The sequence below is a fragment of the Streptopelia decaocto genome (assembly GCF_964273445.1).
Source record: "Streptopelia decaocto genome assembly, chromosome: 13".
Taxonomy (NCBI): domain Eukaryota; kingdom Metazoa; phylum Chordata; class Aves; order Columbiformes; family Columbidae; genus Streptopelia; species Streptopelia decaocto.
The window spans coordinates 10,336,927-10,363,537 of record NC_138668.1 but is presented as its reverse complement, the minus strand read 5'-3'; the positions used below and the strand labels follow the sequence as shown (position 1 = coordinate 10,363,537).

General features: G+C 50.1%; 1 protein-coding gene across 1 annotated transcript; it reads right to left on the bottom strand.

The window, feature by feature from the left end:
* Window positions 1-1,200: 1,200 nt before the first annotated feature.
* On the bottom strand, window positions 1,201-26,611 carry TRAP1 (TNF receptor associated protein 1). Its single transcript, XM_082064229.1, has 18 exons — window positions 26,479-26,611; window positions 21,583-21,750; window positions 20,090-20,172; window positions 19,556-19,696; window positions 11,788-11,859; window positions 10,887-11,047; window positions 9,578-9,687; window positions 9,318-9,391; window positions 6,711-6,866; window positions 6,208-6,328; window positions 6,016-6,085; window positions 5,487-5,634; window positions 4,789-4,974; window positions 4,050-4,188; window positions 3,471-3,556; window positions 2,792-2,937; window positions 2,339-2,411; window positions 1,201-2,048 (listed from the first exon to the last, which is right to left on the bottom strand). Exons 1-18 carry the CDS (start codon window positions 26,543-26,545, stop codon window positions 1,947-1,949), a joined length of 2,103 nt encoding a protein of 700 aa, XP_081920355.1. The 5' UTR covers window positions 26,546-26,611; the 3' UTR covers window positions 1,201-1,946.

The window sequence follows — 26,611 nt, the reverse complement described above, 5'->3', positions numbered from 1 at the left end:
GGTTTGAAAGCACGAGGTCTCAGGAACATCCTTTCAAACTGGATTTCACTGCCTATAAATATTCTCCATCTTCTGCCCTGGAGGATATAGATTTGACTCCACAGCTGATGAGCCTGGGCAAAGCAGGACAGAAGGTCACGCTGTTTATCACCAAGTTTGTCAGCACACAAAGTTTAACTTGTAGAAAAGAAAACAAAAAAAAAACCACCCCAAAAACAACACAAAAGAGACACGCAGCAGTTAATAAGGTCCCAGTAAAAAGCTAAGTAGGTTAATTTTTCTACACAAAGCAGGGTTCAGCATTGCTTACAGCCAGGAAACCAAACAAGCTGGCATGAGATTCTTCCAAGTTGCATATCCCTGTGCCAGCTTAGCGACTGGCTTACTCTTCCAATCTTTGAGTATGGACAATTTAAGGGTATTTCATTATTGCACAATCAAGAAATCCCAGCATGATCAAAAGATGCCATCCATATCTTACCAGGAGCTGGATCAAGACCTGTGGCCTCTAGCTGAGCTACACAGCTACCCTAGGGATGTATAGGGTGGCTCCCTGTCCTTCTCAACACCCCCTGAATTGTCACTTTAGTTCCTCTTCTGCATCTGAATAAAAATGAAATTCAGGTAATGTTAATAAAAATTCTAAAATGGTACTCTATGCAGCAGACCCTTTTCATGCCTCTTTGCACAGTCAGCCTTCCTTTAGCTCACCAGAGCTCATGGCATTCAGGGAAAGAGCTGAAGGTTGTCCTGGCCAGCAGAGCATCCAAGCAGTTACCCAAATCCAGTTCCAGAATCTTACTCTGGCAATTTTAAGATAAGCTAAACAAATAACACAGCTGCCTCAGAGCCCCCACTGGGCAGGAGAAAGAATTCTTACAAACCGGACACACAGACTGTGGCATTTTCTGTTCCAAAGGCCTCTTCTGTTGAAAGGCCACTGCTCCTCAGAAAGGATTCAAATGGCTAAATTCCATTCTCAAAAGCAAGGTTAACAGGGTTTATAGCTGCAGATTCTCCTGTTTTCCCTCCACACTCTCTGCTGCTACCTACCATTTTCACAGCCCTCTCTTCCCAACCCTGTCCAGCACCTGATGCCTCAAAGAACCATGCAGCATCTGAAGAAAGAAGAACCAACAGAGCACCAGCTGGAAGACAAGAAGTCCAACACAGCAGGGGGAAGAGAGAAGAGTGGAAAGGTCTGGAAAAGCAGAGCAGTTTATTTATCATAAATACAGATCAGCTAGACATGCAGTTTATCCCACAGAAGAGGCAAAATCCCTGGAGACTCTCTAGAAAGCCACACACTGGAAAACTGTTTCCCGGTTTCTTCCCTTTCTCCACAACAAGACCAGGATGAACTCAATTATCCAGCAACTTGGTGATCTTTTCTGCCATGGGACTGTAGTGACATGTTCTACCAACAGTATGTGCGTCTGCTAATGGCAGCAATCAATCTCCATAACAGCCAACTCCTCCTGCCTGGTCAGAGGTGGAAGTTTCTTAACAAATTAATTAATTCTGTCAGTTCTTGTTTGGAGCACAATGGTGCACAGGGTCTCAGCGGATGGGGTGGTGTATTCACACACATAACTGGGAATCTTGCTGACAATATCTGTTTCGGTAAAGGCCATTTCTAGAAACAGTATGAAATAAGACTCTTCAGGCTTGTGTCAGAAATTTGGCATATTGTTTTAGTAGCAACCTCTGGATTTTGTTCCCACTAAGAACATCGCACTTTGAACAGGTTGATGACACACGATCTAATAATTACAACTGGCTCCTCCATGTGCAGCGAGGGACGGAAGTCCTTGTCATTCTCCCTGGCCCTCTGCCACATGAACCCCTCGCTGCACAGCACCTGCAAGCAGATGCTGCAAGAGCTGACAGAGTGACTGCACTTAAAGAGAGATCAGCACAGAGTTCATCCTTCAGTCTTCTGGGGCTCAGTTCTTCTCCAGGATTCTGGTGAGGAGTTCGTTCAGCCGGCTCACCATCGGTCTGGGGTCCTCATTCAGTCCTGCTGCTATCATGGCATTCTCATAAATCTGAAAAAGAGAAGAAAGCAATAAATAAGCAGCAAGTGCAAGCTGGATGAGACCTGGAGGGGAAGTGAATGTCACTCTCCAGGACTTGCATGCTGAGACCAAGCATGTCTTCTAGGCTGTCTGGTATGAAAACACATGGACCACAAGTAACAGAAATACCCAGAGCAAGGACCACAGAGGGATGTTATTCCTGCCTGCAACAACAGCTTCACCCTGTTCCCTGCCACACGTGGTCTGCAAGCTGGCTCTGGGGAGGATGGGGCCACTTCTGAGGAAGACCTGGCTCTCACCTGGTCAAGCAACAGCTGGGCCAGATCAGGCTGACTGTCCTTCAGTTCATTAAGCTTCTTAATCAAAGCATGCCTGTTGAGAACAAGAGAGATCAAGATGGAGACTTGGTATTTTTCAACACAATGAGAAAATTATTTCCAGAATGATTAGCTAAGCTGAGGTGGGACAGAAAAGGTTCTACCTACAGGTCAAAACAGCTCCAACTTCCTTTGCCCTGTTCTGGAGGCTTCTCTCTTCTCTCCCTTTCTGTCCCTGTAAGCCCCAAGAGCTCAGAGGGCTGGACAGTGTGTGTGGGTGGCTCACGTCAACTGTGCCATGCAGCCTCACAGATTAAGACACTGTAGCACACACTGCACCTAATGGGGAGGGCTCCGCTAATTGGGAGCCTCTCTGCCTCCACCCCAGAAAGACTGTGGTGTCCCAGGCTTAGCACTGGTGTTGTTCCCCCTTACCCTGTATTGATCTCCAGGGTGGGTTGCAGGAGCTGGGCACGTTCCTCTTGGGTCTTGGCCAGCTGCTGCATGCGAAGAAAGTGGCGGGCAGCCCCCATCTCGAGCACAGTGATCATGGCGGGGTGGGTGTCCAGCCGTGTAGTCACCTGTGGCAAAACCAGCAGTCAGTGCTGAGATGGAAAACACAGATGGCTCAGAGGTGGGGGAGATTCAAGGACTCAGGGTCTCCTCAGCACAGATTCACAGCAAGCCCTGGCACAATCCGTCCCGACCCCACAGGAGCTACACAAACCAGCAGGAAAGCTGGGGGCTCAAATGGCCCCACTGGTCCAGAGGTAGCAGCTTGCAGCTGGACCCAAAGCACTTCTTGCCAACAAGCCTTTCTAGTCCACAGGCAAGACACTCACCCGCCTGTTCTTCTGCTAACCTGAGCACGAGCTAGTAAAATGGGTTTGATCGTTACACATTAAGATGTGGTTGTTCTGCTGCCACGCTGATTATCCAAATCACAAATGTCAGCATTCATACATCTACACAGTGGAGGCATGGAGAATGGCTTCTCTCAGGGTTCAAATAAAAATCTGTGACAGCAAATCACCAATCAACCACCATCTTTTTTCCCTAGATTGTTAACTCCCTGGATCTCCTGTATTCAGTTATCCAGGCACAGAATACCTACCTTAACACCAGTGACACGAGAGCCTAAGGCATTTCTCATCCAGGCCAGCAGATCCTCCGCCTCTTTCTCTGTCAGACGCTCTGCAGCTGGTAGGGGAAAGAGGGCACATCTGAGCGTGCATTTATGGTGGGCCAACGGACAGTGAGCTTTGCTTCTGAGCTCAATCCATTTCATACTTCCATTTATCTGTTCTCTTGGGGAAATGGAAAGGCAGCACCACTCAGCACACACCTACATATTTGCCTCATTCCAGATCGTGCCGTACCCAGAGAGGACAGGTTCATGCCCTGCCAGTGCCTGCCTGCCTGTCAGGGCACCAGATGTGTGCGTGTTGTTAAAACTCCAATCATGGGAACCCTGCATATGACATTCCATCTGTTTAAATTAGCAAATCCCTTAAACTTTGATCACACAGGACGAAAGGGATCTGCAAAAACTGCAAGTTGCCTCAGAGCAGGAAAATGGCAGAATGGAAAGGAGTGCTCCTGCTTGCACGCTCAGGAGCTTCACAAGCATTGGCGGTGACCCCTTGCTGTCTGGCACAGGGCAGCAGTGAGGGCCAGGGGAGCCTCACGATACCTGGGTGGCTCTCCTCAAACTTCTCTTCCTTATAGTGATCAACAACAATATCTGTCTCCACCGAGATCAGCTTCTTCTTGTCAAACTCCCGAAGGTGCAAGAGTGTCAGCTCATCAAATTGCTCATAGCAGAACAGGACCTGTGCCAAAAAAAGGGACAACAACACCTTGTTTGGGATGTAACAGCATTTCCTCCTTCCCAAGGCAACTCCACACCAAACAACAAGAACAGCACAATGGAAATTAGCAGGTTCAACCCCGTGGTGACTACTGCTCATGGCCCCAAATGAAAGCAAACCCTTGGAGTGCTTTGTCACCATGGGTGGCAGGTCTGCAGCTGAACAAGTCCTGCTGCCCCACAGAGAGTGAGAACCAGCACCAACTCCCGTCCTGAAAGGGCCACCTGCCTGCAGAGAACACCTGTAACACCATCACCAGCCCTGCACAGCAGCTCCCAAGCTCCTGCTCTGGGGCTCAGCAAAGGTATTAAACAGATGTCAGAACTAGGTGTCTGCACAAGTCCTAACCTGCCTGCACAGAGCGTGTGACAGGTCCTTCCTGGCCTCATGCTGCAGTAACCAGTCTGAGCAGAGACAGAGGGAGCCTGGGCAAAGACACAGCAGTGACAGGGGTCTGTCAGAGGTTTCACTGCCCTGCTCAGCTCCAAGATCCAGAGGAGCCCTGACCACTGATGTAGCAGCTCTGGGTGTTCCCATGGCCATGGCACACTGCTCACCCACCTCCATCTCCTTTTTCTTCATGGCCTCAAAGTATGGGGAGTGCTCAGCCAGGTGCCGATTGGGTGCACACAGGTAGTAGATGTTTCTGCTCCCTGCCTTCATGCGGGAGGCGTAGTCGTTCAGGCTGGTCAGCTGGCCTGCAGGCAGGGCGGATGATTCGTAACGGAGCAACTTTGCTATGTCCTCCTGGAAGAAAAGTGCTTCTGTGAGCAGAGGACAGGTGACTATGCTCTCTACCTGACCATCCCAGCCCCAAGACATTGCTGTGTAGCATGCAGGCCTGTTTGTAGCCTCGCAAAAAGGCTCAGGGGATTTTGAGTCCCTCCCTTCCTGCTCCAGATATTAAGGAGGCAGAAGAGAGACCTAGACAGGACGTAGGTCACGCTCTCCTGGAAACGGGAATCCAGGCAGAGGACAACAGCAGAGGAAAGCCCTGTTCATGTTGCATCAGGGAGGGCTGACAACAGTATGGGTACAGAGAATCTGCAGCATCTCAAATTAAGTGGGAAGCAGCACCAGAAAGAGTGAGAGTCAAGGCACTAGAGAACATGTAGGTAACATGTAGGTCTTGTTAGACCCAGGAACACAAGTTATGGGCATATAAGATTCACAGAGAAGTGGCAGCCCCCCTCATCCCAGGTCACGGTAGGAGCCAATACTCTTTCCCAACAGCTGCAGTGCTTCAGGAGTTCTGGTACCTTGACATCCTGCTCTGCTATGGTGACAATCCCCTCTCTCATGAAAACCCCGTAGTCCTCAAAGAATTTGGCATATTTCTCAGGGTCCTTTTTGCTCTGGTCAATGAAGAACTTGATCACTCTCTTCTGCAAAACATCTCGGAGCTTCCTGCAGCAGGAACAAGCCTTTTTAAGGACAGCTGGGTTTTGTTTTCCACACCACTTGGTGGTGCAGATCAGACACTTTAAAGAGCAAATCCACTGTTACCACCGTAGATCAGAAATACTGAAAGGCAGCCTAGGACATGAGGGACACATACCCAAGCAGGCAGCAGCAAGTTGTATGACACAGGACACTGCTCCCACATCTCAAGATGTGACCAGCATGGCTGAGAAAAAACTCACAGGCTACAGAAATTCAAGGATGGAAATGCTGCAGCTTCCATACCAGGTCCCTCCAAGTCCCTGTAACTATCCCACAATGTGCCCTCCTCAACCAGCGAGAAGCTGGAAGAGCCTCAGCAGCCCACAGGATCTACCTCTTGCTTACCTGATAAGGGCGCTCTCCTGCAGCAGCTCCCTGCTGAGGTTCAGGGGTATATCCTCACTGTCCACAACCCCTAGAACACAGAGCAACCCCTGAACAGTGAGGCAAACACAAGTGCCAGGCTCAGGAAGGCAGCCCCTCGCCTCACCCCCTGTGGAAGCTCCACAGCCTGCTATGCCCGATCCCAGCACACACCTCGAAGAAAACGCAGCCACTTAGGCAGGATGTCTGCAGCTTTGGTTTGGATGAGAATTTTACGGCTGTAGAGGGCAACACTGGAGCCCATTTCCCTGCTGATGTCAAACATGGATGGTTTCTGCAGGAACAAGAGACAGAAGGGTAACACCAGCATTGTGCAGGGTGCCCAGCTATACGTTGTGCTGCCCCATGTCTGTGGCTACACCAGCTGACCAGGCCACAATGCAGTCTTGTTTACCAGTGCTGAACCCAGCAAGAGCTGAAATCTTGCCTCTCTTCCCTAGGGACCTACCAGAGCCATCTCCCCACTCCTCCTGTGGTTCAACACCCCCATAACTATCCCATGGCACCCAGCCCACCGCACAGATGCCACACTGGATATTCCTCCTTGCCATTCTGCAGTCATAGCTGCCCCCTTTCCTTAAGGAGCTTTCCTGTTCTCTCCTCTTCTGAGCAACTGGGCGGGTGTCCCACTGTTCCCTGGACAGAAGGGCACGTACTTGTTCAGGCACGTAGAAGATGCTGCGGATGTTGAGGGGAGCGTCAGTCTTGTAGTGCAGGATGTAGCGGGGCTTGTCATAAGCTTGTGCTATGAAGCGGTAGAACTCCTCGTGCTGCCACTCGCCAATGTCCTTTGGGTCCAGCATCCAGAGTGCCTGTGGATGAGGAGATGAGTTCCCGTCAGCTATCAAGACCTGTGGCCTCACAGTGCAGGGTTCTTCTTTCAGAGTTACACTTTCCTTCTGGGGCACTGGAGTAAGGAAGTACGATTTTTCAAGCATACAAAATCTCTGTGCAGCCCGACGGCAGCGGAATGTATTATGGTTCAGGCCCTTTATCACAGGCTAACAAATTACTGCCCCTCAGCTAATCTCAGGTCACCTCCCACAGAGGTGCTCTTGCACTGCTACATACCTAAGGCAGCTTTGTTTAGGCCAAAACAAAAGGAATTTGGCTAACATGCACTGATTCACACCTGCGACTGGCCAAGAGCATCCTGGGCAGCTACCACAGCTCAGCTGACTGGCAGAAGTGGTCAAGTATCTCAAGGCCTGACCAACAAGCAAAAGAAAAGCGAAAGTTTAAGGGGGTGGATCTGTTGCAACCAGCCTGTCTCCCTGATGGAGGTCACCATCCCACCATAATGTCAGCTGAGTGCTGGTGAAGCAACTCCAGGATTGCCTGTTTTCTGCTGATTTGTTTTTGAGCAGTTCAGGAGATGCTTTGTGAACCACTTGGCCACCCCTGCTGCAGGGACAGAAAGTGCCCCAGCAGTACCATTTCACACATCAAAACGTGAACTGAAATCCTGACCTCCAGTCCACGTCCTTCCCCTTGGCCACGCTTTCCACCTTCTGCTGCTCTAAAGCCCCCAGCACTGTCTGGAGCATCCAACCCAGGCTCACACCGCATTTACGTTTTCAGTACTTCAGCACAAGACTGGCATCTAGCAAAGACACGGGAGGTTCTGCCTGTTTAACAAGCACTGGGACTCAACCAAGAATCTCCTGTTTCCCGTCCGGTGAAGATCACTCACGGCCACTCTTTTCTGCTCAAGCCTTAATGAGTGACAGGAGTGATCACGGGGGGCAATACAAACATCCAGCCCATCCCTCCAGGGGATTCAGGGTTCTGGCAGCCCTGCTGTGCTGCCACACTCCTTAAAGCTTCTTCTGCCCCAAAGCCTTGTTCCACAGGTGGCTTCATAACATCTCCAGCACACACAAGCATCCTGGAGGGTTTGCAGGATCACAGGTAGGATTACAGTCTCAACTGGGTACGAAGGTGCTTTACAGCAGCTGTTGCTGGGTGAAGCGCCACTTTCCCAGAGGTTTACTTGTAGCCACAGTTATCACAATTAGACCAGAAAAGCCTCTAACTCCACATTGTCAGCTACATAGCAAGCATTCAAGAGCTTATCTAGGAAAACCCACACCAGAGAACTGTTTACATGTGAACTGATGGGTCTGTTTACAGTGAACTGATGTTGATGTGTGGAAAAATGCAAAAACAAGATCCTGGATAAAGAAAAGTCTTGAAATGGGAGCATAATGAGAACAATGCCGTTGCTGTATCCCAAGGGAAAAAAGACTTTCTGATAAGAAGATAAAAGTACATGACTCTTATTAAGGGCAGTTCACCCCTTACTCTAGTACTAGTCTTCTCTAGGGAGTCTGTTCTATTGACTGTCAGGTAGAAAGAGCAAACAGCTGTCTAAATCTATTTCTGGTTTTGTAATTTAAGGAAAACAGCTAGAAAGCCTTTGGAACAAACACTATTATGCAGGAATCCAAATAAATATCAGTGACTAATAACACCAATTACAGAACCTTAGATAAATTAACATGATAAAATATTTAAGTACAGTCTTGAAAGTCTGTGCATTCAGTGCCACATTCCAGGAAACAAAACCAATATACACACACTCTCTGCTTGCTCTCTCAGGTAAAGAAGCTTTAACCAACCAGAAAAAGGAGATGCTGGAGGAAAATGATTCATAGATTTTTCATTTGTAGATAATTAACTTCACCTAGGTGATTGTTGCAACTGGGCCAAGAGCTTCTGACTAAAATGGATGTGGCTGCTATATAAGTTTTAGTGGTCAGAACTTGCCAGCATCAAGCAGTGCTGCGAAGAAAATCAGGCTGTGAGCTGAGCCATTATGAAAACCAACCATTCACTGGCACTGGCTACCCCACGCTGAAGGACAGAGAGAACTGCAGCAAGAGGTGTCAGCACACCAGTGATATGAGCAAACCCTACATCACTAGCATACTACCTGGCTTAAACAGTTAGAATAAGTATTACAAAGCACTGAAATATCATTCTGATTAAGGGAAGATCTAGAAGACAACTATAAATAAAAACTGCTTAGCTAATCTGCATGAACTCTCTCCAACAAACGCAAACAAGCAGTACCAGGCATGACTTCTGGCAAATTGTCTCCTCTTGTTCTAATTAACTGATTGCTACAGGGTCTGTGATATCCTGGACAATCCTTCCTTGATTTTCAGGAACAACAGCAGCTTTATGCTGTTTCCCATCTCCAGTGGAGGATCACAGTGGTTCACCTCCACGAGTGACCTGCCTGTGGCCCTCCTGCTCACCTGTAACGTGTTAATTCTTCTCCCGTTGAGATACAGTGGGAAGCTGATGAAGTTGCTGTATTTTGTCACCACCTCTGGAATGAAAATAAGACAGAGAAGTCATGTTTGTGAAAACAACAGAGGAAGAATTGCTTCGGTAACAGCAAGTGAAAGGTGGTGCAGGAGAGGAAAACTGCTGTAAATTCACCTCCCGCTCACAGAGAACCAAGAGACTTCACGCAGCCCCTCAGCAGGTAACAGCACCTCCCTCCTCCACTCACCCTTGACTCGGTCTTCATTTGCAAACTCCTTGCAGTCTTCTTTGAGATGTATAATAATCTTAGTCCCAGTTCTGACACCAGATGCTTCTGCAATCTCAAACATCCCTGAACTTGGATTAGAAACAGACCCCATGTCAGTCTGTGGCTCAGATACATCCATGATGGGACATTAAAATATTTTATTAAACTAAGAGCACACACAACACTTCAGCATCAAGAGGAAAAGGCAAACCATCCTGAACGCCTGAATGATCTCTGTGCCTCTGAGAAGTGCCCCAAGAACATGTGGCTGCCTTCCCTACAGAAACTCCAGACCCAGGACACACTCCTCTGTAAAGACACCACCAGCCTTTACTGAAAAGGAAGCAAACTTCAAACAAACTTCAGGCTGCGTGGGCTTAGCCTTCAGCACCTCTCCTGCATTTCCTGCAGTGACCCACCCAGGCTCTTGCCTTCTCCCTGACTGCTCTGACTGGTTTGCGGGCCCCATTCGTATCTCCACTGGCGTAGGCGGTAACGGGTTACAATGAAAAGCAGCTGTGCTCATTCTGGACAACCATTCCTACCCTTCTGCTATGTGAATGCCACATGGGGATCAAACACTGGTGAGAGCACTGACCAGCAGAGGGGCAGCAGCACCGATGATGGACAAGTGAGCCTTGCAGGCATACGGCAGTACAGAGCGCAGCGCATGGCAGCATGCCTGCAGCCCAAGACAGGCTGATGTCTCAGTTACGAGACCTTTTTTTCAAAGGATGTGAATAACTTAGTAAAAGCTTCATTCCTAGGAGGTTTGACGGAGATGCAGGGCTTTTCACCCTCAGGAGATACAATTTCAACATGGTCCAGCAGTCCACAGCTTTGCCATCACACGTTTGCAACTTCAAGCAAAAAGCAAAGGATAAGCGTAGATCCAACATACAGAAGGCACGTGCCTCAGAGCCATGGCACTGCACGAGCCCTGCCTACTGTGGGTGCCCTCGAGCAAAAAGGGGACCAAAGAGATTAAATCTGTCTCTGCAGTTTGGGGCACTGCTAGGATGACTGCCTGCCAGCAGAGACAGAACAGGAGGGGCAGGTACTCTCTTTGTCCTCAACACACCTGCTCTGACAAAGCCAGTTTGTCCCTGTTGTTTTCACCCTGCCACATTTGGCCACACTCTGTTACCCTGTTGAATCTGGGCAGGATCTAAATCAGCAAGCCCAGGCATGAAAGACAACACAAGCCCTGTCTTGCTTTGCAGAGCTTTCAGTCCATGCCTAGTCTGATCACAGCCCCCCAGGCTTCAATCCCATGCTGCAGCCTTACCCGTCCGATGACCAGTGGTAGCCTGGGCTCCCCGGCTCTGCAGACTGTGAGAACACCTCCACTTTATCGGCCACCATGAAGGCTGAGTAGAAACCCACTCCAAACTGGCCAATGATTTTGCTGCTGGCTTCAGCTTGGTTCTGCAGAGCGTCTAGAAAAGCCTGGAGGAACAAAGGAGATATAAACCAGTGTGCAGTAAGTTCAGATACCCCTGGGAGGCTGCAATCCATCCTCCAGCTGGGCTCCTCATGCACTGACCCAGGCCTACGCCAGGTACCACAGTCCCGGCAGCCCAGCACCCTCATCCCACAGTTCTGCCATCAGTGTTCTGAGGATGGTGCCCAAGAAAAAGGGTTTCTTCCACGGGGACTGCACCTCTGGAACCAGAGCATTGCTTAGGGCAACACTCACTGTCACTAGCAGTAAAAGAAAACAAGTGAGAGCTCAGTCAGTCAGGAGCACAAAACCTTAAAGTGGTGACTCCAGAGAAGAAAAAAAAAAGAATCAGGTACATATAATATGTAAAAACTTGCCAGCACGAGGAGGCAGCTGCTGCCCTCCTGTTCACAGGGTGAATTCTGAGCAAGTGTGTGCCCCTCCATAATGATGGCGTGGGGAGGAAGGCATTTGCTTTTGGGAGCAAGGGCAGCCAGGTGCAGCAGCTTTACACGCACATGCCCATTAGCCTGGGCACCACAGGCCTCTCACAGCACATGGCAGAGACCATTAGGAGCTAGAAGACTCCACAGGTACATTTTACCTTCCAGGAGGGGTATAATTTCACAGCTGGGCTGGTGGCCATGAGACAAAATGGAATGAGAAACTACTGGGAGAACAGAAGTGCCTGTAATTGGAGCAGGCCTTTCTAAGGGGGAAGAAGGGGTGCCTCATCCCAGGTTACCTTTGAGCCCGATCGAGCAATGGTACCGAGGTTAGAAACCAGCTCCTCCTGGGTCATCCCAATACCTGTGTCCTGAAAAGAAACAGCAATTGCAGCTGAAGAAGTGCTGCTTTAGCAACCAGCACCTGAGCAACTTCTGCCTCTGACTCCCACACCCTCCCAGCCAGCAGTAAATGCAACAGCAGACTTGCAGCTGCACATCATCAGAATAGCGGGTGCCAAAGCCACACAGCTCCAAGGGGCAGCCAGCTGCCCTGTCGTTATAAACCACCACAAAGTTGAGAGACTTGAGCCCTTTATTGAGAGAAAACAAAACCATGCCAAGACAGGCTGGTTGCTACAACCCTCTAAAAATGCACAGAATGACAGTGCTGGAAACAGATCCCAACCCAGGCACAGCCTCACTGTACATGGGCAGAGTTTCAATTCCTGAACAAGTCGAAAGGGGAATTAAGGAGCAGCGAGAAACAGCTTGTTTCCAATCCGCAGATGGGGAACCGATGCCCTCACAACAGGGATCAGTGGCAGAGCAGTGAATCCCTTAACTCTCAGGTAATGCAGACCCTTGCCTACAAGCACCACATTTCACTGATCCCCATCTGCTCTGTCTTCTTCTTCCTCCTCTCCCCCTCACATTAAACTCCACAAGACCTGAGTATGAAGATTTCGGTGTCCAGGTCCCCAACAGCTGGGTATTGTGGTGTCTGTGGGAACAGCCCAACCGCAGCTGGAAGCACAGCACGCTGACCCACCTCACAGCGCTCTGTCCAGGCTCCAGAAGCACAAGGCTTGGTGTCTTCCCCACTTTAATCCAGATTTGCGCTCCTGCACGCAGATGAACAACTGCCTGCTGCCAGTGCACACCTCGGGCAGCAGACCCTGCAGCAGCACCATCCAGAAAAGGCTGCAACAAGCCTCAGAGCAGGCTGCAACTTCATTTGTTGCCACAACACATTTGCACGACCCCAAGGAACACAGATAACAGCAAACCCCAACTAGAAATGGCCACCCTGTCACACAGGACCGCAAGAAAAATCTTCCCCACCTTGTAGCCCTATGTATTTTCAGACTTGCTCCACATACATCTTGCACAGAAGCAAGGCGCAGGCTAACGCCCTCCACAATGCCACTTCTGAAAACCAAGTGCTATTCCCTCTCCCACATCCCAGCAGCTTCTCTACCTGACAGAAACACCCCTTGCAGCCACTCTGTAAGGTGACAGCACTGTGAAAATCAGCCAAGTGACAGGCTATTCTTGTTCACACGAGGAGTCCAGCCCTACCCGAATAACTGCGAGCACAGGTATCACAGGAGAGAGCAGCCTGCGCATCCCGAGGCGGCCCGATGCTCCCAGCATGGTTAACGTGGGTGGGATTCGGCACGCAGGAGTCAGCAAAACAAGCTATAGAGCAGAACTGGCTGCTGCTTGATGGCTCGGAGGTGAGATGCCGGAATGAATTCTGGCACAGCATGCCTCTACCACCCATGTGGGGCATTTATTTGGCTTATTTGCTAGCAAATTAAGTTAATGTCAGTACATGTTTTTTAGTCTAGTGTTTAACGCCACTGAAGAATCGAACTGTGGTCAACTTGTGGGGTTACTGAGTGAGGTGCCATGTGGCTAAGACATTTTTCTGCATCTACAACAAGCCACAGAACAGCAACACCTTCCCCTTGATTAAATATGGTAAAGCCAGGCAGTCATCTGGGCCGAGACGAGGGATGATGCCCAGTGAGATCTCAACAGTGGGAGATGAAAAGCCAGGAAAAACAAACAGAGTATGGCAAAATCTCAGGAATCTGACATGGTCCCTTCCCCCAGGGAAGAAAAAGCCAGAAAGAAAAGTTTTCAGCATCTGGTTCAGGTTTTGTTCATGCCAGACCCTGAACAGAACTGTTAACTCCTCTGATCCACTCCTATTTATAGCACAGCATGTCATTCCCAAATTCCAGTATGTTAAAAAAATACATCCCTACCTCGTGAATTTATTTAGCTATTGAATTCCAAACTCCCTGCCAAACTTATTGCAAAATGCTTAACGACAATTCCTGGAGACGGGTTTGATGGTGGTGAATTGCAACGAACAAAGACAGCACAGCTCAAAATGCTCTGCTCCCCTGACGGTGCTGAGCCGCTGACAGGGAAAGCGGAAAGTGTTTTTAGGTGGCTGGCCAGAGATCCTGGCAAAGCGGACATTTCCTACGGCAGGAAAACACCTGGGCGGATGACGATGGAAACGCCATCACGATTCAAAACGCTGTTGCCGCGCACACGTTTCCTGCGGCTGCCCTTCCACTGCTGCTGGGCTGCCTGCGCCAGATGGGGCTGCTCAGGAACAGGAGCGAAGTGGCGGCGGAGAGATGGGAGCTCGGCTTCTGCAGGGCAGGGGCTCTTCAGCCACGGGAAGCGGAGGAACCTGCCCACAAACAGCCCGCCTGGGGCTGGGCCACGCGAGTGCTGGCAGCATTAGCTCCGAGGAAGGAGCTGGTGGGACGTGCACGGCCCTTCTCGCATCGCTCCGCGCTGCACAGGCTGCTGCTCGGCCTCTGGCATCTTTGCCAGGAACCACCGTGTCATCACACATCCCGCTGCAAACACTTGCTACCTGCAATCGGCCAGCACAAAGGCAAGGACCGCCGTTGCTCCACCATCAATATCGCCAATTTTCTGCCCCTGCAGACAGTTTCAAGCCTCCCCTTCAGCCTGCAAGAAAAGTTTTATCAGGCTGAAAACAGCCACAGCAAAGCTATTTGTAAAAGCACAAAGCAAATTGTACACAGGGCTTCCAAAATTATAAGACGTGAGGGATACGTTCAGAGTTTGAAGTGCCAAATGCTTCTCCAAAGCTTGGAGAAACAAACCACTGTATACCATGAAATACAGTTCAGTGCACTGACACTTCATTAGCTGAAGGTTAATTACAGAAGCCCTTCTGTTACTCAGCAGAACAACAATCTACTTGCCCGGTTGAATTTCCCCTCTGGGACTTCTTAGGGTGCAAAGTAAACAGCCTTCCCCTGAACCATCCGCTCTACAGCCTGTCCCTCTGCCAGACAACTCAACAGGCTACAGACCTTCACCTCATCTCCCGAGGGACCATGAAGAGCACTACGGACACACCTGTTGAACTACACCTCCAAACTAAGTAACATTTCCCCTGTAGACACAGCAGACAAACACCAATTTTGGCGTCTTTTTTTTGTGTGTGGCAACCTCCCAGATACAAAACCTACGGGTGAACAGCTCGGGACCTCTGTGCTTCCTCTGCACTTTGCTCTAACCTTCGTGGAGTGGGTGCTGGACATTTGCAAACAGTGACCGTTTTGTGTAAGGACGGCTGGATAACTGCAGAGCACGCAGCACCTCCCGCTCCCAGCGTGAAATCCTCTGTGCTGGCTCCGCAGCCTGTGTGCCTCCGTCCTCCTTGGCAGAGGGGTAATGCAACATCTTTGGCCCCACTGTCTGTCTCATCACTCAGTCCACAGCTCTGGTATTCATCTCATACTTTTTGGTAAATCAAAAACAAACTGCACATAATTACAGCAACAAATCTAGTTTACATCAACAAATTACCTACGTTCTTGTTTACCAGCAAAACTATGCAATGTAACATCTTTGCTCATTACCCAAGTCCAATTTAAGGTATTGCAGAGTCTCGTTAAAACAAGCAATCCATTAACTAACCTTTAACTGCTGCCTTTGCCATGGCTGTATCTGAAATGCTTGCAGTTAGAGGTACATGTCTGAGTTACTGTGCCTTTCATTTTGCTTTGTTGCAAAATGAACACTTGAAAAACATTTCAGTGCAAAATCTCAACAGGGCATCAGAAGAACACTGACTACATTATAAAATAAGGACATGCTGCTTTCACCAACTGATAAGGTAATAAAACCTCAAAATGTCTGTTTAGCAAGTGTGCCCCCTTATTTAAATATCCTGCTCAAAGAGACTTAAAATTCATAAGACCAGGAGAGCAGCTGCGCTGGAGCAGCGTTCTGGTTTAGAACCAATACAGCACCTGCAGCAGCCACGAGTGGAAGAAAAGGCACAAAAAATGATGCATACATATACAAGGTAATCTCGGTCTAGTACACAGAAGCTGTGCAAAGCAGAGAGCCCGAGGTTTCCTTTCCAATACCCCGTGTTAATTTTCAGCAATGCTGAGCATTGCTACAGGCTCAGCCTCCACCCATCCAGGCCTAAATATCCGCTGTTTAGAAACGTACTTCCTTTTATCCACTTGGAATTTCTCATTTTTAAATGTGACATGCTCTTATTCTGGCATGAAGGGGAAGAAAAGATTCTGCACTTCCTTCCCTAGGCCGCAGGTTATTTGAGATGCGTTTATATTTCTGGTTCTCTGGCTTATTTGTTAAAGATGACGCAACAACTGGAAGCTCTAATCCACCCCGGCAAGCAGCGGCACATCCATGTAAGCTTAATTCCACCAAAGGTTTGTCCAAGTACAGACGGCTTTACTCCTCCATCTCTACCTGCACTGTTGTCCCTCTCCTGCTCCCTCCAGCCGGTGTCAGAGGGATGCGGCAGCACTGCCCGCAGCTGCGGATGTCACCCTGTCCCTGCTGCAGCCCGGCAGCCAGGACACGGCCCAGTGGGAGGGGGACCAGCTCCCCACTTGCACGAAGCTTTGCTGGACGTGTGGGTGCAGCTGCACTGAACTGCTAACGCCCAAACGTCCCAGTTCCTTACCGGAGACTCAGGACAGCCCGCATGTCTGCAAGACCTTGTTGCAGTGTTTATAACTCGTAAGCCAGGAGAGATCTGCTCGGTGATATAGGGAGCTGTTGCAGGGAGGAGTGGTGTTTGCAGTCATTTTAACTCCTCCCAAACACAGCAAACTTGTTATTTTGTGGCTTCACAGACACTGATTCTGGATGACTGCAACAGTGAGAAGAAAGCCCAGCAAAGAGAACTGTGCAGCCCAAGCTCTAGCAGCAATTACACTGCTTACCTGTGTTCAAACAGCAGTCACACTCCCTCACCCAGCAGCAGCAGCTATTAGCTCTGCAAACATTTCAGTTTCCTCTAACCGGTTAGCACTCTCCTAGCCCTAAATTAATCCTCAGCAATGAGCACAGCTCCATCCCTGAGCTCATAGAGAGGGTGAGCACCAGACACAGCAGCACGGCAGAGCTGCACGGCAGCAGCACCGACTGCGCCAGAGCCGAGCGCCCGCTGTGGGGAGCCCCACGCGGGGGTTGAAGGAGAGCTCTGTGGTCGCAGGGCTTTGGGGTCTGTGAAGGGTTCTCTTTTCCCACCTCAATGGGTCCAAAAGCATGTCTGTAAAGCCTTAGCATGCAGAACTGCAGAGCTCTGCAGATCTGTCCTCATTGGAAACACAGCCCTGACATTTTCAAGTGGATTTTGTTAAGAGATCTGGCCTTGCAGTCTGTGGCTGCTACCAGATGGAGCTGTCCTAGAAACAGAATGAGGCAGTTTCGAAAGGGGTGGAGGAAGCGGCAGAATTTGCTAAAACAACAGGACTTCGATGAAGAAACTGAGGTGGTGTAATCCAGTGGACTAGACAGTGCACATTTCCCCCTTAGCAGATACAACACTTGGCAAGGCTTAGGCAGGATAGTCCTGAATGAGGACATCAGGTTAAAATTCTGGATCTTGCTATGCTTACAACTGAAATTCAGTCCTGGCAGAGAATTAAGCAGAACTGCAGTCACTTAACAGAGACAAATGCAGGCCTTTACTGGAGCTCGATAATCCTCTCCAGAAACACGCCTGCAACAGAGGCCATCGCACATTACAGACCTGTCTTTTCTCAGATCGTGAGACACAAAGAGATACTACAGCGTTTGGAAGGGACAGGGAGAGACCCAGCAGATCCAGGGGCCAAGAGCAGCGTGAAGATCTGAGGACAAGAACCTAGAGGTCAGTGTCAGATAACAGGACCCTTCTAAAAGAAACTGGGACGACTGTTGCTGCAGACCACAGGAGTGACCTGCCGCTTCTGTTTTGGTGAGTCTTAGTGAGTACAGGAAACAAAACAGCAGCTAAGGGGCAGGCCCATCTCTGCATCAGTCCTTGCAGGCAAGATTTTTTGCACCTCTGCATTCCTGAAAGGTACGGAAATGTTTAGAATGAGGCTTGTTCAAAGTAATCGTTACATACAGTATGTTTCGTCAAGAGGTTATAAATAAACCCTTCACTATAGGTAAGGAGCTTTAGGCACTACTGAGAAGGCAAACCTATTAAAAGGGATTGGAGTAGCGCTGTTCTCTCTCCCTTCTCAGAGCGCAGTATTGCTGCAGTTAAAAGCCTCCTACTTAAGACTCATTTAGTTGCATTAGAGATGCAGAGGCGACCAGGTAGGGGGTTATAAAAAGACAAATCCCTAACACATCTAATTGGGTGTGACGTCAGATGCACCCTGTCTGCGATGTGGGCAAACAGGTCTCTCAGCCAAACTGCCAGTTACAGGACATGAGCTGTACGAATGTCTTGATGGAGTGAGAGGCTACACGTCCACCATGATCTCAGAAGGGAAAGATGAGAGCAAGATAGTAATGACACACTACTAGGGGCTAAATGAGAGCTCATTAAAGAATCAGGTGTTACACAGCAGCCAGAAAAATGCAATAGTCAGGTGTGAGAGGAATAGCAAAGCCTCTGCATTATGGTTTTAGAATCTTTGGGTTGATGATTATGTTGCCCACTGACGATCACTAACTTCCCCATGGCAACGGCAGCTGCTTGTTCGGCAGAGAAACAGAAATGTAAAATAACTGAGCAGCCTCCAACAGCAAGTGCTTTTGTCCCATGTGAAAAACATCAGACCACATGCTTCGTGTGTGCCACATCTCCCCTGGACTTGGCAATGGTCAGCCTTCACTCACACACTGCTGGCTGCATCATTCTCCACTCTCCTGAGAACAGTCCACAGCTATGCTCTCACGGCTGACGCTGGTTCATGAGGAAAGTCACCAGTTGCCTTCTTTGCATTAAGAACTTTGCCAAGAAAACACCGAAACTAACCCTGAGCCTTCCACCCTGGACAATAGCCACAAACAAGAGCACAAAGAGAAGGACCAGCTCCACCTTCCCTCCCCACACTGCGGCCCACAGGTCAGCATGCTTACACCCATTGCCCCCCTCCTACTAAGCATTTTGTCACCAGGAGGGAACAATCAAAACCATGGCTGCCGAAGGGAGGACAGATGAGTGCTACGGTATTGCTGCAATCTATAGTCCCACCTCTACGTTAGGGCAGAGCCTCAGCACCAGCTGGACTTGGCCTGTCCTGGAGCAGGAGGAGATAGAGAGAATCAGCAATGAAAGGTTCTTCTCACCACCCCAACATCTCCCAGCAACTGAGGTGAGAGGGAAGGTCTGTGAGCTACCACTTAACACCTCAGGCAGCGACAGAATTCCTTCCAAAAGGCCAGGGTGAAATGAGACTCATAACTCCACTAGTGACAAATGCACATACAACCTGGAAAGTGCACCAGATAAGGTACTGGGAGAAAAGCTACTGGTAGTTCCTAATAGGAAGGAAGGAGCAGCTGATTTTCCTATGGGGACAAGTGGGAAGCAGATAAATCGGTGGTTTCTCATCAAATCTTGAGGTTACAGCCTTGTGAACCAGAGTCCAGCTGAGGACAGAACACTTCTCCAGGCAGGCTTGGGAACCCACAGAACTTCTCTGCCACTCAGCTCCCACCAATCCTTCAGGGGACAAAGGCCAGTGATGTGAGAGCAGGGAGTAACGCACTCCTGTTACCAAAGGGAGATACCTGGATCGTGATGGTTCCCTTTCCGCTGTCTGTCTGCAGATGGATCTCCATCTCTGGCAAGGCCTTCCCTTCTGCCATCAGCCGATGACGCAGTTTCTCCAGCGCATCACTGCCATTGGAGATCAGCTCCCGGATAAATACCTGGGGACGAGACACAACCCGACGCTGCAGTGTGACCTTGGCCACTGCCCAGGACTCCCAGAGACCTGGAAACTCATTGCCTGCTCACAAAGTAATTCCCAGCTCAACAGCAGAACTGTGTTTCCCCATTATCTGCCAGGAGAACAGTTTGTCTGAACTCAAATGAAAGTGCAGAGGCTCTGAGTTACCTGGCCATACTTACAAATTGTTTTGAAAACACATTTTCAAGGTGTCATAAGAAAACTGCATTCAGGAAAGTGTGGCATGTGAACAGCACAGGACTTGCTGGGAACTGAGCAGGTATTCTCCCAGCTCAACTGTTTTGGATGTACCCTTAACACAGACAAGGGCTTTGCCAACAGAAAATCTACCAGCAAGAAGTGGGTGTCTTACCTCCTTCTCCGAGTACAAGGAACGGGCAACAATGTCCAGCAGTTTCTTTGTTTCAGCCTGAAACTCATGTTTAGAGGCTGCCCCTAGAATAAAATCACAAACACAACTTTAAGGCACTTCACCAGGGTTCTCTTGGGAAGGAAGGCGAAATTGCAGTCTTACCACATGCTTCAGCTTCCCAGGAGCAGAAGCATGAAGCAGGATGGGGCACAGGTAGCTGTGGCCTCCAACAAGATGACAAGAAAGGTGTTGTTTACACACCCTGATGAGGCAGCATGCTTTGCCAAGCAGACACTCAGCCCCTGCACCTCAACTCCTTGCACATGAAACTCAAGGCAGTCAAAGCTTGCAGTACCTGCAAATTGTTGACCAAGCCTGGGCTGCAGAGCAATCAGTAAATGAGAAGTGAAAGCTGACTCCCCTTGCTCCTAATGCGTGGCTCCATGCAAACCCAAGTGCCTCCTGTGGTTTATAGTCTGCCTTCCATACTCTTCCTTGACTCGATTTTCAAGGGAACCCTCTGCAGATGCCCTGCTCCATGAGCTACTACAGCCAAGTAGCATTTCTCATGCCTAAATGATACACAGAACCTTAAGCAGAAAAAGGTAGATTCTCAAATGTCTCTATGGAGCAGGGAAGGCAGTGCATACGTATGGCCACTTATGGAGGTAGATAACTGTGCCCAGAAAGAGAATTTTCCTCAGAAAGAATACTACTACAAAACATCTCAGCTGAAAGACCATCCTTGGCCTTTTAAAAATAGCTTTTCTCCTGCTAGAGGCATGAGAGAGATCTGAACAACATGGGGGAAGCCACGGGTCACGCATCACCTCTGCCGTGCCTTGCTGGTGAGGACCTGCGTTCCCCAGGGAGAGGGCAAGCCAGGGTGTGGGCAGCAGCACATCAACCCCACCGCAGCATTCACGGCCTGGCAGCCTCAAAAGTACCTGCCAGAAAAACCATGGGAGCACGGAATTAAGATGCTAATTCTGTGCCTGAATAACTCGTGTGACTTTGCTATAAAGCACCCAGAGATGCGCAAAGCAATTCATTCTAACTAAAAGGCTGACACCAGGATTAGACCCCCACAATCCACAGCAAAGATCTGGGCAGGCAGAGCTTGCTTCTGGGACAAAAAGTCTCTTTTTAGGCAAATTCTAGTGCCCATGGAACCTCCACACATATGCACGACCGTCAATTGCCTGGCTAAGCCCACAGATGCAAATTCTTCCTGCAGTCTTGATGGCCTCATTTCTCAGTAAAGGCCATTCTGATTTACACATTCCAGTTTTAGGGGCAAGAGGGTGCAATTCAGGTTCAGACTCGACTCTGCCAGCTCGGATGTGATGACCAATACCCGCAGCTCCTCCAGAAGCAGCACCACTACCGCAGAGCGCTCACCCTCGCGGTCAGGGCACGGCCGCACCAGAGCTTGTCCCAGGTCTGCCCGCACCCCAAGAGAGCTCCCACGAGACATCTGTGTTTGTGCCCACCTTTCACGTTCTCTGTGTTGCTGATGATGGTGTGCAGGGGCTCTTCTTCCTTGTTCTCCGCTGTCTGTGTGCTGTACGTCCGGAAAGCAGAAATGCTGGTGGCAGAAACGTTGTACCGGAGGCTCCAATGACGGGGTATTTGTCTTTGGAGACATGCTGCTCCTTTTGCTAGAAGACACAGTTAAAGATATTTCAGTATAAATCACAAGTATCAGCAGCAACACTCTTCAAAGGTGCCATTTAAGTAATCCCGTGGGGAGTCAGGTTGTCTGAGCATGGGCGAAGTTCCCTCGCAATCCAAAACCCACCGCTTCCCTCCAGCATTGCCTTCACTGCATCAGGAGGGCAAGGTGCCACTTCAGACTGTCTCTGCTGAATTAAAATTCTAGCTAGAAGACGACAATTAGTAGCTTTCACAATGAATTAACTGGTGAGGATGAGGCAGTCTGCAGCTTTCATCGCTGTTACCTGGCCAAGCTGAAGACAATGGGGAACACTTCAACTCCCACATTACTACCAGTGAAAACGTAAACCCCAGTGCAAGCAAGGCAGCCTGCAGCTCCAAGAGATGCCTCTGCTGCACATGCAAATTCTCCAGGTGCTGCACTAACACCTACATCTAGGACCAAAATCTATTTCCTCCTGCTCACTTTCATCCCACCAACAGCAACCAGCTCCTTTACAACAAGCTCACTCCCATATCTAAGAACAACTTCAGCCAACCCTGTTTGGCCTTTATCAGCCAGCCGAACAGCTGCTTTATGGCAATAAATATTTGGCCTTTGCCTGTTTGAGTACAATTAACAGAGCACAGGGAGTACACCTTCCAACAAAGCCAGCTCTGGCATAAGCAGCAACAAAGCCACTGGTCAGCAAGGCAATCAGTGGGGAAAATGAGAGACAAGTCAGGAAACAGCACAACCCCCATTAAGGGCTGGGATTCTCAGTTCTCCTCCTTCCATTCATTGTTCCCAGGTGAACCGTCTTCTCTCTGTTGGGGGATGAAACAAAGCCAAACCCAGCCACAAAAGGACAGCTTACAGCACTACAGAGCTCTGTCCAAAGCCAGTTACTTGGTGTGATCTCTGAAGTACAGCGAGAATGGGCTGTGCCTGAGTGACAGCCCAGGGGGCTCTGAATATGAGCTGTGCTGCGGGCAGGTGGTCACCTGGCCTTCCCAGGCCCTAACCACAAACATAAACGGACAGGGCTGTTTTGGGAGGCAGAGAAGTGGCCAGGATGATCAAGGAGAATCTGGATACGCAGCAAATGTGGCTGGAAGCAGTGACAAGCCCAAGGCTTTTCTTACAACTCGCTCTGTGCTTGCAGGCTGTTTCATCAAGCAAGGAAAGGAGGCAAACCCTACACCCCAGGCTTGCAAGAGGCACATCTCCAAGGTGTCTTTTCTTCAGGTGAATGGGTACAAAACCACACAAGACTGAACTGAGAACCACTGGCATGGTCAGTGCAGTGCACCTGTGACCTCCCTGAAAACTGCTGCTTTGGCCGTCACAGCTGACAAGCTGGCAGAGCCCAGCTCCCTCCCGAACCTTCCTCCACCTTGTCACAGCCCTTGAGTGATCTCAGCATCCCAGCCCTTTCACTAATATCCTCCATTGTCCTCCAGCTCATCTCGGGAGGTCTCAAGCTCCCTTCCCAAGCGCTCTGCAAACTCCTGCCCACCTTAGCAGGTACCACAGCCAGGGCAGTCATTGAGAACAGGTTTTGCTGCTCTGGATCTGGCTGGGCTCTCACTCATTCCAGATCAGGTGAACCCAAACCCCTGAGCCTTAACAGCACTTCTGGGTCCTGCACCTCATCCCCAAGAGCTGATCAATGAGGCTGTCAGTCCTCATTCTTCCTCCTCCCTCACAGAAAGCTTTCAATCAAGATGCACTTCTCCAGCCAGAAGTTTGAATTACTCCCCTGCCCTTAAAGAGCCCACGAGTAGTTCTTAATGCATTTTAACACCTCCTACACACATGACTGTTCGCTCTCTGCATCACAAACAGCTCTGCTTTATCACAGGACATGTTCTTCATCTTTCATTTCACTGCCTTTGTTGGGCTCATTTGAGAAAGCAACAAAGAAAACAGCCTGGGTGACTGAAGTGGAAAGCAGCAGAGAACTCACCGTTTGGCCCAACAAGTTTCAGAGAGAAAGGGCCTCCGTCAGCCCAGGGTTTACATATTTTATGCTAGATGGCGTAGGATACTCTGAAAAATCTGCACTTGTACATACACGTGCACACACATTTCCCAAGCAGCAGAAATAAAAGGGAATGTTGCCCCCTCCCTGACTCCAGGATCCAAAAGAGCAGCAGATCAGCAGCAGCTCCGTGCTAACTGTAAGGCCACTTCTGTCACCAGATCCACAGGCAGCAGAGCCCCCGAGCCAACAAACAGGTCACCTGCCCTCCCGGCCCATAAACATGAGCTGACTCTAGAAACTAGAATTACTTATAATTTTTTATGTATTCTCATGTTTTGCCTCCCTGCCTCTAAAGCACAACAATGTATCACCACCAATCAATTCAAAAGTGATTTCTGGATTTGTGTAATGTTTGGTCTTACAATTCTTTACTAGCAGCCCATCCTGTGCCAGTTGGAGACAAGGCCCATTAAATGCAAGTTGCAGCATCTTCAGACCATTTGTCTGTTGCAGAGCCCTTGCCTGGGTAGCAGGGGAAAGGCTCCCAGCAATTCTGGATATAAACCCACAGTTATCAGCACATGAAAGCTACTGAGAAAGTATCTGCTGAGTTAACAAGGTGAAGTGATGCTCAGAATGAGCCCAAGAAACAAATTCCTAAGACCAAGAGACAAGGAAGGAATGGCTCTTGGCCCAGCTGAGCACTGTGATGTGCTCAGGCAAATCAGGTCTTTTTATATCAAGTTAATAAAATGCTGAGCTTTATCACAATCCACATACCTTTCTATCTGTATCACTGCCCCACCTGCACTGTAAAAGACAGCAGACACCCAGATTATTCTCTAGCTTCCAGTTCTCTGTGAATTCTGAGTGATCCTGTACGTATGGCCCACAAGTGGCCTTGCACACGGGGAAGATGTCACAGAAAAGAGAAGGACCCTCCGTCTCAGGGGCTCCTTTCAACCCAGGCACCAGGATGCCTCAGTGATTCCTGAACCCACCCAGCCCCCAGGAAACACGGGTTCTTCTGGGAAACGGAGTGCAGTGAGCATTTAGCCAACCGGAACGCCAGTCAGAAATTTAGGGTGGAAATCGAGCACAAAGCAGCACGCAGCTCAAAACAAAGAGGAGAATTTAGGTCAGCAGAAATTACCATAATAGCTGGACTGCTGTGCAGTCACAAGCCTGAGGATGATGCTCTTGCAAAGAAGAGCACCAGCAATGAGAGCTTCCAGCTCACATCTCATTGGAAGGGACTCTCTAGCTGGGCATGAAACCCCGTGTGGATCTACGCAGAAGAGAGTCCCTGCCTGAACAACGCATCTCCCGAAAAACTCTGTGCCAGTTTCAGCCTTCAGCAACCTGAGAGCCAAGAAAAAACGCTGCCAGCTTTGTGTGGCTGAATGGAAGGGACGGCTGTCCCGGCAGCCGGGGATCCCCACTGCGTCCAGGGGGAACGACACCAGCTCCTGCTCCTCCTCTTCACTTCCACCCCACACAGCTTCTGCTCACTTTTTTTTTCCCCCCTGAATGACAGGTTAAGGAATAAAACTGGCTCTGCTGGACTATATCTAACCCAAGGGAGGCATGCGGTGTTCTTCTCAGAAGCAAATGCTAACAAGCCACTGGGGATTTCCGCGGTGGAAGAACTGAATTGCCCAGAAACACCAAAGTGGCACTTGATGGCACAATAAACCTATCTATCTACCCCTGATAGCGACCCTATTTGTCACACGATTTCCTCTGTCACATTTTCCCTTCGAAACCCACAGGGAAACCACAGACCGCTCTGACAACTTACAAATCTGTCGATTAGGAGCCAGAGGACAGATAAGGAAATAGGGAGCACAGCACGGGCTGCTCACAGCTGGGAGAAGGCGTGCAGGAAGCTTCTCACCACGCTTTGGTCAATGACAATTCACATACCTGTGCGCTTTGGCCTCACCAAGACAACACATCCTGGAGCCAAGACCTGAGAGTTCAGATTTTTTCAGCCCTCAATCCCGCCAAGGACCCTCAGGTGAAATCCTGAGCGGGAAACGCACACACTTCAGGGTGACCTCTCAGGTTATCTTGTATGAGAACAGCAGGAGAACAGAAACGCCATCACCTTCCACTCTTTTTCCAGCACCCACCTGACCTGGACACACTCTATGCTCTATATGAGCCAGCAGATTAATGTAGACATGTTATATGCCCTATATGAGCAAGCAGATGAACCTGGACATGTTATACAATCTATGCAAGCCAGGAAGTGCACCCGGACATGTTATACAGCCTGTACGAGCCAGCAGATGAACATGGATGTGCTCTGTGCCCCACATGAGCCAGGAGTGAACCCGAGCACGACACGCCCGGGACACGCCTTACGCTACAGAGGCAGCGGGCACGGAGCGGGCGGGACAGCGACACAGCCGCAGAACCCGCCGCCCCGCACCCGGGCCGGGCGTTCGCAGCCGCCGCTCACCGGGAGCCGCTCCGGGGTGGCACCACGGCCCTCACCGCCCGCCGGGAGCCGCGACACCTCCGTGTGCACACACGGCCCGGGGGTCCGACACTCGGGGGCGAGAGCAGCCCCGGGGAGGCGAAAAGCGCGGCAGCCGGCGGTGCCACAGGCCGGGCCGCGGGGCGGCAGCCGTCCCCTCAGCGCCGCGGGGCCCGCGCCCCCGCCCGCCAGAGCTCCGCGCAGGATTCCGGCCGCCCGGTAGCGGAGGGTGCCGGCGCGGCCGGGCCGCCCCAGCTCACCTGCGGGCCGGGCCCCGGGGCGCAGCAGCAGCGCCAGGCACCGCCCCCGCCGCCACGCCGCCGCCATGCTGCGCTCCGCCTCGCCGCTCCGCCGGCGCCGGCCGATGGCGTCACGGGGCGGGGGCGGGCGGCC

What these genes read in the sequence shown, in the direction of transcription:
- TRAP1 (XM_082064229.1), bottom strand. Translation starts at nt 26,545, where the DNA reads ATGGCGGCGGCGTGGCGGCGGGGGCGGTGCCTGGCGCTGCTGCTGCGC. An exon ending in CAACACAGAGAACGTGAAAG is followed by an intron (nt 20,173 to 21,582) that starts GTGGGCACAAAC and finishes ATTTTATTCTAG; the next exon opens with GGGCAGCCTCTAAACATGAG. An exon ending in GAAGAATTAACACGTTACAG is followed by an intron (nt 6,867 to 9,317) that starts GTGAGCAGGAGG and finishes CCTCATCCACAG; the next exon opens with GCACTCTGGATGCTGGACCC.